At 46.8% G+C, this 15,647-nt stretch overlaps 1 protein-coding gene across 3 annotated transcripts in view; it reads left to right on the forward strand.

Moving 5' to 3' along the window:
- The first annotated feature begins 14,247 nt into the window (after positions 1–14,247).
- The window catches only part of NRK (Nik related kinase), a 110,273-nt gene continuing 108,873 nt past the window's right edge, over positions 14,248–15,647 (forward strand). For all 3 annotated transcript variants that reach the window (XM_087877714.1, XM_087877715.1, XM_087877716.1), the window contains exon 1: positions 14,248–14,863. In XM_087877714.1, coding sequence (XP_087733840.1) covers positions 14,807–14,863 — 57 coding nt within the window. In that variant the 5' untranslated portion in view covers positions 14,248–14,806. The remainder of the gene's footprint in view (positions 14,864–15,647) is intronic.

Here is a 15,647-nt window from a genome sequence, read left to right on the forward strand (position 1 = left end):
CCACCTGTAATGCTCCCTCTGTGCTCCCTCTGTGTTTTTGCTTCCAATTGTAAGCAAAAGTTGAATTTTGGAGATTTTTTCATTTCCCCCCCTCCCCCATTTAATCCAAGAGTCTGAAATAGCTATTGATTCACCGCTGAATTTGAGTTTGTTGTTCCACAGGGCCACCGGTCAGAAGGAAAGGAAAGTGATTTTATAATGGAGTTTAATTTTTAAAGATAAAGACTTCCCCGGAAAGAGGTCAGCAAAACAAATCTAGACTGGCCTCCTGCAGAGTTCTTCACAATCGCTGGCTCCTTTTCCATTAAGCTGATCTAGTTGGAGAATTTGGTCTCAATTTACCCTGAATGAGTATTTTAAAAACAAAAACAAACCCCAGACCTGCCTTTTGGGGGGAGTTTCAAATCAGAAGTTTCCATTATTCTTGCTAGGTTGCCACGGTGGGACAAGAGCCCCGAACAATTACAATATAATCATTGGGGGCAAAAAAAAAAAAGAACAAGAAAGGTGTAAATTCCAATTTGGTGTTTAGAGCCTTTAGATACAGACTAACAGAGTTGGAAGGGAACTTGGAGGTCATCTAGTCCAACCCCACACCCACCCAAGCAGAAGACTCCACACTATTTCTGACAGATGGCTGTCCAGTTTCTTCTTGAAAGCTTCCAGTGATGAAGCTCCCACAACTTCTGAAGTCAACTTCTGTTCCATCGGTTGATTGTTCTCATTGTCAGAAAATTCCTCTTTATTTCCAAGTTGAATCTCTCCTTGTTCAGTTTCCATCCATTATTCCTTGCCTGGCCTTCAGGTACCTTGAAAAATAGCTTGACCCCCTCCTCTCTGGGGCAGCTCCTCAAATATTGGAAGACGGCTATCCTGTCTCCCCTGGTCCTTCTCTTCACTAGACTAGCCATGCCCAGTTCATGTAACCGTTCTTCATATGTTTTATCCTCCAGTCCCCTCATCATCTTTGTTGCTTTTCTCTGTACTCTTTCTAGAGTCTCAACGTCTTTTTTTATAGTGTCCAGTCTCTTCTTGAAAGCCTCCAGTGATGAAGCTCCCACAACTTCTGAAAGCAACTTCTGTTCCATCGATAGATTGCTCTCACTCTCAGAAAATTTCTTATTTCTAGGTTGAATCTCTCCTTGATCAGTTTCAATCCATTGTTCCTTGTCTGGCCTTCGGGTGCTTTGGAAAATAGCTTGACCCCCTTCCTCCTCTCTGTGGCAGCCCCTCAAATATTGGAAGATGCTATCCTGTCTCCCCTGGTCCTTCTCTTCACCAGACTAGCCATGCCCAGTTCCTGCAACCGTTCGTCATATGTTTTAGCCTCCAGTCCCCTCATCATCTTGGTTGCTCTTCTCTGCACTCTTTCTAGAGTCTCAACATCTTTTTTTATAGTGTCCAGTCTCTTCTTGAAAGCCTCCAGTGATGAAGCTCCCACAACTTCTGAAAGCAAATTCTGTTCCATTGATAAATTGCTCTCATTCTCAGAAAATTTCTTATTTCTAGGTTGAATCTCTCCTTGATCAGTTTCAATCCATTATTCCTTGTCTGGCCTTCGGGTGCTTTGAAAAATAGCTTGACCCCCTCCTCTCTGGGGCAGCCCCTCAAATATTGGAAGACTGCTATCCTGTCTCCCCTGGTCCTTCTCTTTACTAGTCTAGCCGTGCCCAGTTCCTGCAACCGTTCATCGTATGTTTTAGTCTCCAGTCCCCTCATCATCCTGGTTGCTCTTCTTTGCACACTTTCTAGACATTCCAACATTTTCAAAACATCTTCTTGAGCTTTGTAGATTTCTCAATTGCCAGATTTACACAAGAATCCATTCTGCATCGGTAAAATACCTTTAAATGGTCTTCTAGTACCCTAAATAGCCAGCTTTTTCCCCGTGGCTACTGTACGACAGACCTATAACCATCCGGCTTCCCCCGTTGAAGTTTAGTTGTCGGGAGCAACCGTTGTAAGTGCGAGGACCGGTCTTAAAGTCATTTTTTTCAGTGCTGTTGTAACAGTCACTTTTTTTCAGTGCTGTTACAACAGCACTGAAAAAAAGTGACTTTAAGATCAGTCCTCGCACCTACAACGGTTGCTCCCGACAACTAAACTTCAACGGGGGAAGCCGGATTCGCTTAACGACCACATGATTCACTTGGCTGGTGTGATTTGCTTAACAGTTGTGGCGAAAAAAGGGTGGTGACATTGGGCGCAACGTCGTTTAGTAACCGCCTTCCTTAGCAAACAGAAATTCTGCTCCCAATTACGGTCGTAAGTCCAGGACAACCTGCATACCCTTATTTGTATGTCGTCTTTTAAAGAAAGGAAAAAATGAGCCCCGTAGGAACGATTGCAGCAAATTGTTTGAATAATATAATTTATTTTTTTTTAACACTTGAAAACCGTATTCAGTTGCATTTGCTTGTCTGGCTGGTTAGGAACTGGTTTAAAAGGAAGTTACTTTTTCAATATCTCCTTTTGGATATCCTGTGTATTCTTACAGCCAGGATCTGCCAGAGGAAATACACCAACACACACAAAGAGAGAAGAGGCACGCTAAAAGAAGTCAGCTTGGAGGGTTCTTACTAAACAGAGCTAAGCACATTGCAAATTAAGATTTTGAGAGTGCAGAGAAGAGCAACAAAGACAGTTAGGAGGCTAAAACATATCAAGAATGGTGGCAGGAATTGGATATGTCTGGTTTAATGAAAAGAAGGACCAGGGTTGACATGATAGCAGCCTCCCAATATTTGAGGGGCTGCCACAAAGAGGAGGGGGGAGTGTCAATCTATTCTCCAAAGCACCAGAAGGCAAAACACGAAGCAATGGGTGGAAACTAATCAAGGAGAGAAGCAACCTAGAACTAAGGAGAAATTTCTTGACAGTCAGAACAATCAATCAGTGGAAGAACTTGCCTCCAGAAGTTGTGGATGCTCCAACACTGGAAGTGTTTAAGAAGAGATTGGACAACCGTTTGTCTGAAATGATATAGTTTTTTTTTCCTGCCTGAGCTGGGGGTTGGACTAGAAGACCTCCAAGGTCCCTTCCAACTCTGTTTATTCTGTTATTTCAGTTGGGATGTTCTACAGTGGTGTTGGCCTTGGCTTGTCCGTTCTTGATCTTTTAACTCTTGATTTCTGCTGGAATTCTTGAATCAATACGGAGTCGTTATTTTCCTACGATCGGTTCGATTTCAGCCCCTTCTTGAATTTCCGTTGACTCTTCTCTAATTGCCAATTTAATGTTAGTTGAACTAGATTTTTGTCGAAAAGGCTTGCACAATAAATCATCGTAGCTAGAATTTAATGTGGCGTCCTGATTCTTCACGCCTGACCTCTTTATAGGCATATAGACCTATATCCCAGCATCTTTTTTTTTTTTTTACAAAAAAGTTTTTTATTTTTATTTCTCATAAACACATTTACATGCAGAATCATTTCCATCATTTTTCATTCATCTTTTCTTTTAACTTTCATTTTTCATTTTTACTTTTTCGGGGCTGCTCTTTTATCCTTTACCTTTACTCCAACCTTTCTTCTTCTCCTCTCCTTCTCTTCCTTTCTCTTCCTCCTCCTACTTCCTTCGTTCTTCCTCCCCTTCTCTTTCCTACTTCCCCTTCTCTTCCCCCACTCCTCTCTTCTTCCCCCCTTCTAAGCTTCTCCTCTGCTCCTCTTTCTCCTCCCTTTTCTTCCTCTCCTTTTCCCTTCCTTCTTTCTCCTCTCCTCTCCTCTCTTCCCCCTTCCTCTCTCTCTACTCCTTCCCCTCTCTCCTGTTGTTTCCCTTTTCAGTTCAATCTAAAGTGATATCTGAGCAGCCCCGATTTTCTAATTATCTTTATTCTCATTTCAATTTCTTATTCAATTATTATTTCTTTTTATTTCATCATTTGCGTACATTTTTATAATATCCCAGCATCTAAATATTCTTTCCCCCCGCCAGATCATCTATAATGAATTTTAATTTGAGAGCAGCAGTGGGCAGGAGTTTTACCTTGCAACCATCTCTGTGCTAAGTGGTAGATTGGGTACCACAAAGGCAGGGGTGGGCTGCTGGGGGTTCGTAGGGATTCGGGAGAACCTCTAGCTAAGATTCTGTGCAGTTCGGAGAATCCCCAAATCCCACTTCTGGGTGGTCACACCCACTCCACACCTCCCCTCCCCGGAGTCCCCACGCGGCCCATTTTGGATACAGGTAAGTGCAGGGTGCACACGGAGGCTCGGGGAGGGTGAAAAAATGGGCCTACCAGAAGTTCGGGAAGGCTGGAAATGGGCCCATTTCTGGCCTCTAGAGGGCCTCTGGAGCCTGGGGAGGCTGTTTTCATCCTCCCGGAGGCTCGAGAAAAGCCTCCGGAGCCCGGGGAGGGCAAAAATGTCTGTCCCCCTCCCGTCTCCATCCCCCCCACTGTGGTGCAGGAGGGTGACTAGGCCACACCCACCATGGCCACGCCCACCCAGCACCCGGGCAGAGAATCCCTTGCTAAAATTTTTGAAGCCCACTCCTGCACGGAGGCAAATTAATATACACATCCAGCTGCCCACAATTTTGTATACAGCTGGTTTTTTTTTTTTTCTTTCCACACCCAATATATTTTTTTTCTCCTTGGATTTGCGACCAGAAAAATTCCAGAACAAGAATCACATTTGTACGGCTTGGAAAAATAAAATGGTGCCGGCACACACCATCTCTTTTTGATTGGAATGGGCTATGCTATGTTATATTTATTTAATTAATATATTTATAGGCAGCCTTCCTACGCTCGGAGAATGCCTAAGGAACAGGGCGCGTTAAGTTAGTTGCAACCAATAATTAATGAGTCTTAAATTGGTTTGCCAGGTTATTTGTCTCATTGGTTCCTCTAGCATTTCTCATGAGTAATATAGTCTTGAAGGCTGGCTCTTTCTTTTTCTTTCTTTTTTTTTTAAAGTAATTTTACAATATAGCATTTAAGAAAGCTGAGCTGGAGAACAATAAAGTCTCGAGCAATTTAAACAGATGGCAAGTTAAATTAAAATGGCTTTCCACACTTAATGCTACGTCTCCCGCAAAGTGGGGGGGGGGTGGAAATAAGAAAGAAACAACTCTGTTCTTTATTACCTTGAAAAGGAATACCACATTTTATTCCAGAATAAGGAGCGGTTCCTTAAGCCATGTCATCCCGTCCCACGCAAGGAACTTGGTGCCTCAGTTTTCTAGTGAATAGTGCAGGAAGGCCTCCCCTTCTCTTCTTTTGAAGGCCTCCCCAATATTTCAACTAGGGGTGTTTTTATGGAAGACCATATTTAGGCTAAAGCTCTCCATACCTCATAAATTGTTCTGAAGAGATGCTTCAGACCTCACCTGTCTGTACCACCTTCCTCTCCTTTCCTCTCCTCTTTTCCATTTTTCCATTCTTCCTTTTCCCTCTCCCTTTCTTCCTTTTCTATCCTCCTCCCTCCCCTCCTTCCTTTCTTCCTCCCACTCCTCCCTCCCTCCCTCCCTCCCTTCTGTCTTTGTTCCTCCCTCCCTCCCTCTCTTCATCCTCCCTCCCTTCCTCCAACTGTCTTCCTCACTCCCTCCATCTGTCTTCCTTCCTCCCTCCCTCCCTCTCATCTCTTCCTCCCTCCCTCCTGTCTTTGTTCCTCCTTCCCTCCCTCTCTTCATCCTCCCTCCATCTGTCTTCCTTCCTTCCTTCCTCCCTCTCATCTCTTCCTCCCTCCCTTCTGTCTTTGTTCCTCCCTCCCTCTCTCTCTTCATTCTCCCTCCCTCCCTCTCTTCATCCTCCCTCCTTTCCTCCCTCCCTCCCTCTATCTGTCTTCCTCCCTTCCTCCCTCTCCTCTTCCTCCCTCCCTCCCTTCCTTTCATCCTTCTCCTCTGTCTTCCTCCCTCCCTCCCTTCCTTTCATCCTTCTCCTCTGTCTTCCTCCCTCCCTCCCTCCCTCTCATTTCTCCCTCCCTCCATCTGTCTTCCTTTCTTCCTCCCTCCCTCCTTCTCATCTGCCTGCCACCCTCCCTCCATCTGTCTTCCTTCCTTCCTCCCTCTCATCTGTCTTCCTCCCTCCCTCCCTCTGTCTTCCTCCCTCCTGCCCTCCCGCCTTCCCTCTCATCTCTTCCTCCCTCCCTCCATCTGTCTTCCTTCCTCCCTCCCTCCCCCTCCATCTATCTCCCTCCCTCCCTCCCTTCCTTTCATCCTTCTTCTCTGTCTTCCTCCCTCCCTCCCTCCCTCTCATTTCTCCCTCCCTCCATCTGTCTTCCTTTCTTCCTCCCTCCCTCCTTCTCATCTGCCTGCCACCCTCCCTCCATCTGTCTTCCTTCCTTCCTCCCTCTCATCTGTCTTCCTCCCTCCCTCCCTCTGTCTTCCTTCCTCCCTCCCCCTCCATCTATCTCCCTCCCTCCCTCCCTTCCTTTCATCCTTCTTCTCTGTCTTCCTCCCTCCCTATCTTCCTCCCTTCCTCCCTCTCATCTGTCTTCCTCCCTCCCTCCCTCTGTCTTCCTTCCTCCCTCCCCCTCCATCTATCTCCCTCCCTCCCTCCCTTCCTTTCATCCTTCTTCTCTGTCTTCCTCCCTCCCTATCTTCCTCCCTTCCTCCCTGTCTTCCTCCCTCTCATCTCTTCCTCCCTCCCTCCATCTGTCTTCCTTCCTCCCTCCCTTGCTTTCATCCTTCTTCTCTGTCTTCCTCCCTCCCTCTCATCTCTCCCTCCTTCCATCTGTCTTCCTTCCTTTCCCCCTCCCTCCCTCCCTCTCATCTTTCTTCCTCCCTCCATCTGTCTTCCTTTCTTCCTCCCTCTCTCCTTCTCATCTGCCTCCCGCCCTCCCTCCATGTGTCTTCCTTCCTTCGTTCCTTCCTTCCTTCCTTCTTTCCTTCCTTCCTTCCTTCCTTCCTTCCTCCCTCTCATCTGTCTTCCTCCCTCCCTCTGTCTTCCTCCCTCCTGCTCTCCCGCCTTCCCTCTCATCTCTTCCTCCCTCCCTCCATCTATCTCCCTCCCTCCCTCCCTTCCTTTCATCCTTCTTCTCTGTCTTCCTCCTTTCCTCCCTGTCTTCCTCCCTCTCATCTCTTCCTCCCTCCCTCCATCTGTCTTCCTTCCTTCCTCCCTCCCTTGCTTTCATCCTTCTTCTCTGTCTTCCTCCCTCCCTCTCATCTCTTCCTCCTTCCATCTGTCTTCCTTCCTTTCCCCCTCCCTCCCTCCCTCTCATCTTTCTTCCTCCCTCCATCTGTCTTCCTCCCTCCGTCCCTCCCTCTTTCTCATCTGCCTCCCTCCCTCCCTCCCTTTCATCCTTCTTCTGTCTTCCTCCCTCCCTCGCATGACCCTGAATAAAGAATGCCGCTGCATTAAATTTAAATGAGTCAACTCTTTTTGTGTGACAACACCTTTCGAGCAGAACTCTGAAAAAAAAGAGGGGTTGCTTGAATAGAAGAAGAGATGCCCTAACTTTCCCTCTGCTTTCTCAACTAGCAGCCAACTCTCACAGGATCCTTTTCCAGGAGCAAACAAGCAAACAAACAAAATATATACTTTCTGCAGACATGTAAACAGCCAGTTCTGGGTCTGAGAGGCCTAGGACTTCCAGACCCCCCCCCTTTTCCCCAGGGAGGGTCCCGCCACTTCCCTCACTGGATTTGCAGTTATCCATTTCCTTGCACGCTTCCTCTGAATCCCTGTTTTCCTGACCAGGAAATGAGCAAGTTCATTTGAAATCAAGGTGTGTGTGTTTTTTTTTCTTAGTGAGATTTTTTTTTTAAGGGCTAAGTGGAGAATTTTCAGGAAATCCCTTTGGATCTTCATTATGGTTGTTTTTTTTCCCCCGAGCTCAGCTTCTTTTTCTCTGCAATTGAGGGGCAACGAGTGAGTTTAGTTGATTCCCCCAGAAGTTAAATCAGATCAGATGTGTTTTATTTATTTTATTTTATTTATTTATTATTATTTGTCAAGCATGTATGAGAAAATAAGTATAAGTATAAACATAACATGCACACATATAAGTATAAACAGGTATAAGTATATACATAATAAATGAGTACTAATAAATGGGGACAGTAGGACAGGGACGGAAGGCACGATGGTGAGCTTATGCACGCCCCCTTTACGGACCTCTTAGGAATGGGGTGAGGTCAACAGTAGACAGTTTAAGGTTAAAGTTTTGGGGGTTTGGGGGAGAAACCACAGAGTCTGGTAGTGCATTCCAGGCATTGACCACTCTGTTGCTGAAGTCGTATTTTCTGCAATCAAGTTTGGAAAGGTTTACCTTGAATTTGTATCTATTATTTGCTTGTGTATTGTTGTGGTTGAAGCTGAAGTAGTCATTGACAGGTAAGACATTGGAGCAGACAATTTTGTGTACTAAGCTTAGGTCAGACTGTAGACAGCATAGTTTTAGGTTGTCTTAAGCCCAACATTTCAAGCCTGGTGGAATAGAATAGAGTAGAGTAGAGTAGAGTAGAGTAGGGTAGGGTAGGGTAGGGTAGGGTAGGGTAGGGTAGGGTAGGGTAGGGTTGGGTAGGGTAGGGTAGGGTAGGGTAGGATAGGATAGAATAGAATAGAATAGAATAGAATAGAATAGAATAGAATAGAATAGAATAGAATAGAATAGAATAGAATAGAATAGAATAGAATAGAATTCTTTATTGGCCAAGTGTGATTGGACACACAAGGAATTTGTCTTGGTGCCTGTATAAAGTATTCTGTTGTGAGAAGAGGAATGGAGTACTCCTCTCGTGAAACATCTCTGGACTCGTTCAATTGTATTAATGTCCGATATACAGTGCGGATTCCAGGCAGACGAGCTGTATTCAAGAACTGGTCTAGCAAAGGTTTTGTATGCCCTGGTTTATTCATCCGGTACAATGTTACCGGAGAAGAAGCTTCCCAAAATTAGGTTAACAACTCTTAGTGCCTTTTTGGCGATGCTGTTACCAGTGAGCTCTGGGGCTTAGATCTTTTGAAATGAATACTCCTCGGTCCTTGACAGAGTGAGGGTCGTCTACGAGGTTTTAGGTTAAAGGCTGGGAAGATCAGAGAGGCTGAAGTCAAACCCAACCTTCTTTGTATTGTGGCCGAGGACCGTCCCGCGAACAAAGAAAGCGGTGGAGTCATCGAAAGTGTCGACTCTTTTGTCTTTCTAGAAAACATCTTACGGAGCTTACATTCCCGTCTGTGGTATGTATATGTGTGTGCTGACTCAAAACCACAACAGTCCCCATTTCCAACCATTGTGGGTCACGAGACGTCTGGCGAGGTCGAAAAAAAAAACGCAAAGGCATGAGATCTGGCCATGCTTGCTTCCCCCTTAAACGAGAGGGAAGGCTGGCTGGTTTCTGATACATTTCCCCAAAAGAACTGGGTTAGGGGGCAGCTAAGCATTTCAGCCTGCAGAATGCAGAAGAACAGAGCTGACCAGGTGGCTCGGTGGCTAAAACACTGAGCTCGTCGATCAGAAAGGGTCGGCAGGTCGGCGGTTCGAATCCCTAACACAGGTCTCCCGCACGAGCAGGGGGTTGGACCAGATGACCTCCAAGGTCCCTTCCAACTACTGCAATGCTCTCCTCCCCTTGAGGAGCACCCGGAGGCTCCAACTGGCGCAGAGTGCGGCCGCTCAGGTGGTTATGGGAGCAGCATGGCGCTCCTGTGTGACACCTCTCCTGTGCGAGCTGCACTGGCTCCCAGTGGTCTTCCGGGTGCGCTTCAAGGTTTTGATTACCACCTTTAGAGTGCTCCATGGCTTAGGACCTGGTTATTTATGGGACCGCCTACTACCACAAGCAGCCTCCCACCGGCCGGTACGCTCTCATAGAGAGGGGCTCCTCCGGGTGCCGTCAGCTAAACAATGTCGACTAGCGGCCCCCAGGGGGAGGGCCTTCTCTGTGGGGGCACCCACTATCTGGAACGAGCTCCCCCCAGAGATACGGAGGATCCCGGATCTGCGCACTTTCCGCCGCGCTCTTAAGACTCTCCTATTCCAGCAAGCCGGCCTGGCCTAATTTTCTCCCCTGTTTTTAAAATTCTTTTAAATCGAAATTTTAATCTGTTTTAAATTATTGGGATTTTTAATTGTCTCGAGCTAAATTATTTAATCTGGTTTTAATTATGTCTTTTAACTTTTGTATCTACGTATTTTATTTTGTGCCTGTTTACCGCCCTGAATCCTTCAGGAGTAGGGCGGTATATAAATCTAATAAAACAAACAAACAAACAACTCTATTACTATAAAAAGAGCTGGGACAGAACGTGGTGGCAGAGAGAATCGGCCCAAGAGGAACCTCAGTTCTTAGCATCCTCCTTACAGGCAGGGCTGGTGGGAGTGTCCCAGGAAGGGTGGGGTGGGGGGTCCTCTCCCCTTCTCCAGCGAGAATACTCAGGAGGGAGCTGCCAAAAATCACCATTTTTTTTTTTAATTTGATTTATATGCCGCCCTTCTCCGAAGACTCAGGGCAGCTTACAATGTGCTCAACCATTGCGGCAACCTCAGGAGTTTGCGGCTTTGCAGAATGTGAGAGCCACACACTTTTTTTTTGCAGAAGGTGCTGCTTTCGTTTTAAGCCATGGTGGTTTTCTCAGTTCTTGTTCTCTTGATGTTTTTTAACACTTTTAAAAATGTTTTTAATTGGTTTGTCATTGCTTTTAATTATGGGGCCAAATATATATATATATCTTTTTAATTGTATTTTAATGTTTGTAGTTTATGTTTTTAGTTTGGCTGTACACCACCCTAGTCCTCAAGGAGAAGGGCGGTATATAAATTCGATATAAATAAATAAATAAATAAAATGTTCAGGCTTATATAAAAATAAACGGGCTCCCTGCTCCGGAGGGATATAATAGCAAGAAAAATATCAGGAGAAGGAGCGAAATAACAGGCCCTTGGCTGAAGTCAATGAAGTTCCTTTTCTCACTTCCCTTTCCTGAAGTCGACATCTTGAAGTGTTTAACACTGGCATCTTATCTTCTTATCTTTTCTTTTTTTCTCTTTCTTTCTTTCTTTCTTTCTTTCTTTCTTTCTTTCTTTCTTTCTTTCTTTCTTTCTTTCTCTTTCTTTCTTTCTTTCTTTCCTTCCTTCCTTCCTTCCTTCTTTCCTTCCTTCCTTCCTTCCTTCCTTTTTCTTTCCTTCTTTCTTTCTTTCTTTCTTACTGACTTACTTATTTTAATTTGGTCTAGTGTAGAGTCAGTTTGGTGTAGTTAAGATGCTGGCTTAAAAACTGGGAGACAGTGAGTTCTAGTCCTGCCTTAGGCATGGGTGAATTTGGGCCAATCACCAGGAGACCAGTGGGGGTTTCAATTTTTTTTACTACCGGTTCTGTGGGCGTGGCTTGGTGGGCATGGCAGGGGAAGGATCCTGCAAAATCTCCATTCCCTCCCCACTCCAGGGGAAGGTTACTGCAAAATCCCCATTTCCTCCCGATCAGCTGGGACTCGGGAGGAGGCAGAGAATAGATGGGGGCGGGGCCAGTCAGAATTTTTACTACCGGTTCTCCAAACTACTCAAAATTTCCGCTACTGGTTCTCCAGAACTGGTCAGAACCTGCTGAAACCCACCTCTGCAGGAGACGGTGAGTTCTAGTTCTGCCTTAGGCATGAAAGCCATCTGGGTAACTTTGGGCCAATAGCCAGGAGACTTTACTCATGAAATCCAACTGGGTGACCTTGGGCCACCCAGGAGTTGTGAGTTGTGAGTTCTAGTCCTGTCTTAATCACGAAAGCCAGCTGGGTGACTTCAGCCCACTCCCTCTCTTTCCACCCGCCTCACAGGGCTGTTGTGAGGAAAAACAGGAGGAACGAAGAAGCATTAAGCATATCCGCCGCCTTGAGTTATTTATAAACGAACAAAGTGGATAAAAAAAATAAATAAAACTATAATTTAATTCAGGTAGGCAGACTTTCTTTAGGCCAGAGCGTGCCATTTTCTTCCAAACTGGCTCCTCTTTAGCAGGGCCCAGGCCAAAGTTAAACACTTTTTTTGCTGTATGCAAAAAAAAACAAAAAAACTTCCTTCTCTAATTTTAGCTTCTCTGTCAGGAAGTCTTCAGCCTGTTATTTGCTACTCTGTGTTAGCGTCGTTATTTTTTTAAGGTGTGTGTGTGTGTCTACCTCTATATCTACAGTTACATCCTCCTCTCTCTCTCTTTCTCCCTCTCCCCTTCTCCCCCTCTCCCTCTCTCTCTCCCTCTCTCTATCTCTCCCTTTTCCTTCTCTCCCTCTCCCTCTCTCTGCCCCCTTTCTCTCTTTCCTTCTCTCCCTCTCTCTCTCTCCCTCTCTCCCTCTCTCCTTCCCTCTTTCTCTCCCTCCCTACTCCTCTCTCCCTCTCCCCTTCTCCCCCCCTTTCTCTCCTTCTCCCTCTCTCTCCTTCTCTCCCTCTCTCTCCCTCCCCCTCTCCCTCCCTCTCTCTCCCCTTCTCCCCCCTTTCTCTCCTTCTCCCTCTCTCCTTCTCTCCCTCTCTCTCCCTCCCCCTCTCCCTGTCTCCCTCCCTCTCTCTCCCTGTCTCCCTCTCCCCTTCTCCCCCCTCTTTCTCTCTCTCTCTCTCTCTCCATATATATATATATATATCTGCCCCAGAGTTATAATTCCAACAATGAACTTGAGCCTTACTTGCACCTCTGTGTCACTTCTAGAAAGTAGGTTAGCCACATGTACACGCCCTGAGTGTGGGCAGGGGTAGCTGTTTTTGTGGTTTGAGCCGGGGACGCTCTTTCCTGCAGCGGAGGAAGCTGGGGTAAGACACAGAAATCCCCCCCTCCCTCCCCATGATGATTTTTGGGTGGGGGAAAGGAGTTGGGCTCCATGAAAAGAAGGGGCTTCAGAATTCACTTTGTCAGTTTTCCTAGTTAGTTGGTCAATGATTTGGGCGGTGGTGTGGATTTATTTTCTGGATGCTGTCAACCCTTTTATTCGAACCGCTGAACTGCCAACCTTTTGACTGACAAGCTCAGCATCTTAGCCACTGAGCCACCGCATCTCTTAATTGTGATCGTAGTCATCATAAAAATACATTCATCATGAATCATGAGATGCAACACTTAGTGATAGTCACAGGATACCAAATAAGCAATCAAAATCATATTAGGAAACTAAATAACACAATATAAATCGTAAAGATACAAGCAACAAGGTTATAGTCATGAGTAGAAAGGAGACAGGTCTGCCTTTAAAGCCTGTCCCGTATTGGGGGGAAAGTAACAGACACCCAGTAATAGGAGCAGAAATATTCAGTTTTTGCAAGTTTTTCCCTGACACCAATCTTGGCCTGGGGTCACAAGAAGCTTTGCTTAACCTGGAATCAGCCAGCCACATTGCTACTACAGGTTGCAGAATCTCCAGCTTTTCTTTGGCTGGAGATTAGGGTCCCAGTAGTAGTTCTGCCTTAGGCAGGAAAGCCAATTGGGCGACTTTGGGCTTCTCTCTCTCTCTCTCCCCCTCCCTCTCTCTCTCCACACATACACACAGTCCACCTCACAGGGTTGTTGTGGGGAAAGTAGGAGGATGGAAGAGTATTAGGGATATTTGCTGGAAAGAAAGAAAAGAGAGAGAGAGAAAGAGAAAGAAAGAGGAAAAAAGAAAGAAAAAAGAAAGAAGAAAAGAAAAGGAGGGAGGAAGGAAGGGAGGAAGGGAAGAAAAAAGAAAGAAAGAAAGAAAAAGAAAGAAAGAAAGAAAGAAAGAAAGAAAGAAAGAAAGAAAGAAAGGAGAAGAGGAAAGGAGGGAGGGAGGAAGGAAAGAAAGAAAGAAAGAAAAAGAGGAAAAGAGAAAAGGAAAGGAGGAAGAAAGGAAGGAAGAAAGAAGAAAGAAGAAAGAAAGAAAGAAAGAAGGAAAGAAGGAAAGAAAGAAGGAAGGAAGGAAGGAAGGAAGGAAGGAAGGAAGGAAGGAAGGAAGGAAAAAAGGAAAGAAAAGGGACAAGGGAAAAGGAAAGAAGGAAAGTGAAAGAAAGAAAGAAAGAGAAAAGGAAAGGAGGAAGAAAGGGAGGGAGGGAAGAAAGAAAGAAAGAAAGAAAAAAAAAAGAAAAAAGGAAAGGAGGAAGAAAGGGAGGGAGGGAGGGAAGAAAGAAAAAGGAAGAAAGAAAGAAGAAAGAAAGAAAGAAAGAAGGAAGGAAAGAAAGAAAGAAGAAAGAAAGAAAGAGAAAGAAAGAAAGAAAGAAAGAAAGAAAGAAAGAAAGAAAGAAAGAAAGAAAGAAAGAAAGAAGCTTGGGGAGGGTTAACCCTGCTTGGCTTTGGATGGGGCTTTGCCCGTTAACCCGGAGCGCCTGCCATGTGCAAATGGCTTGGAGAAAAAAGCGGTTGTGTGAACAGCCCAACTTCACGGGTAACGGAGAGAGGAGCCAACCGGGGCATCCCAGGAGCCGACCCCCCCCCCCACATCCTCCCTTCTGCAGCTGCCCCCTGCCCTCTTCTCCCCCCCCCCCACATCCAGCCGGCCCAGCTGTTGCACCACCCCTCCCCCCCCCCAGCCCACGTCACTTCCTCGCAAACTTTTTCCCGAGGAAATGTCTGCGCGAAAGTTGTTGTCCTTGCAAACATCTGGACGGCGGAGCCGCTGGGTCCTCGCCCTCTGACCGCGGGCGGGGCGGAAAGGAGAGGTGGGGAGGGAAGGAAGGAAGGAAGGAAGAAGAAAAGTTTCTTCTTCTTCTTCTTTTTCTTCTTCTCCTTCTTTCCTTCCTTCCTTTCTTTCCTTTCTCTTTCTTTTTCTCCTCCCGTTTTTCCCCGGCTCTGCATGTCAGGCTTCCTGCGCTGGGTCCCGCCGGCCTTTCCCCGGCCATGGACCACGGCTCGGTCCGCTAAAACCGCCGAACCAGCCCCGCGCTCGCCCCGCTCCTCTGCAGCAACGCGCAGCCCGGAGGCCGCCAGCATCCTCTGAGCCATGGCCAGCGACTGCGCGGCGCGGAGCTTGGATAACACCGATCTCGGAGCGCTCCGGGTAAGTGGCTCCTGCCTGGGACGGGAGAGCAGATGGAAGAGGGGTGGGAGAGAAGCGGGGCTGCTGCTGCGTTCCCACGACCCCCGCCGTCCAACTGGAGTCCTGGACTTTGGGCGAACACGCGTCTAAGGCGAGACCACGCCAAGGGCTGGAATAGGACCCGGTTTGGTTAAAGGTCGTGGGAACGGCGGCCGCCAAAGTTGTCAGTGACCCAGATAACTTTTGAGGAGGTTGGGCAGTAGCCAGACACACAACTGCCAGCGTGGGAGAGACAGAGACACAGATACACGTGTACAGAGAGAGGGGGGGAGGGGGAGAGGGAGGGGAGACAGACAGACAGACAGACATGTGCAGAGGGAGACAGAGAGAGTGGAGAGAGAGGGGGGGAGGGAGAGGAAGAGAAAGAGAGAAGGTGAAAGAGAGAGAAAGAGGGAGGAGGGGGGAGGAAGAGGGAGGGTGAAAGAGGGAGAGAGAGAAGCTGAGATGGAGCGAGAAAGAGAGAGGGAGGGAAAGAGAGAGCGGAGGGTGAAAGAGGGAGAGAGAGAGGTTGAGAGGAAGAGAGAAAGAGAGGGAGGGAAAGAGAGGGGAGGGAGAGAAAGAGGGTGAAAGAGGGAGAGAGAGAAGTTGAGAGGAAGAGAGAAAGAGAGAGGGAGGGAAAGACAGAGGGGAGGGAGAGAAAGAGGGAGGGTGAAAGAGGGAGAGAGAGAGGTTGAGAGGAAGGGAGAGGGAGGGAAAGAGAGAAGGGAGGGAGAGAAAGAGGGTGAAAGAGGGAAAGAGAGAAGTT

This window comes from Pantherophis guttatus, chromosome 12, assembly GCF_059756535.1.
Source record: "Pantherophis guttatus breed Tessera chromosome 12, ASM5975653v1, whole genome shotgun sequence".
In the NCBI taxonomy this organism is placed as follows: Eukaryota; Metazoa; Chordata; class Lepidosauria; order Squamata; family Colubridae; genus Pantherophis; species Pantherophis guttatus.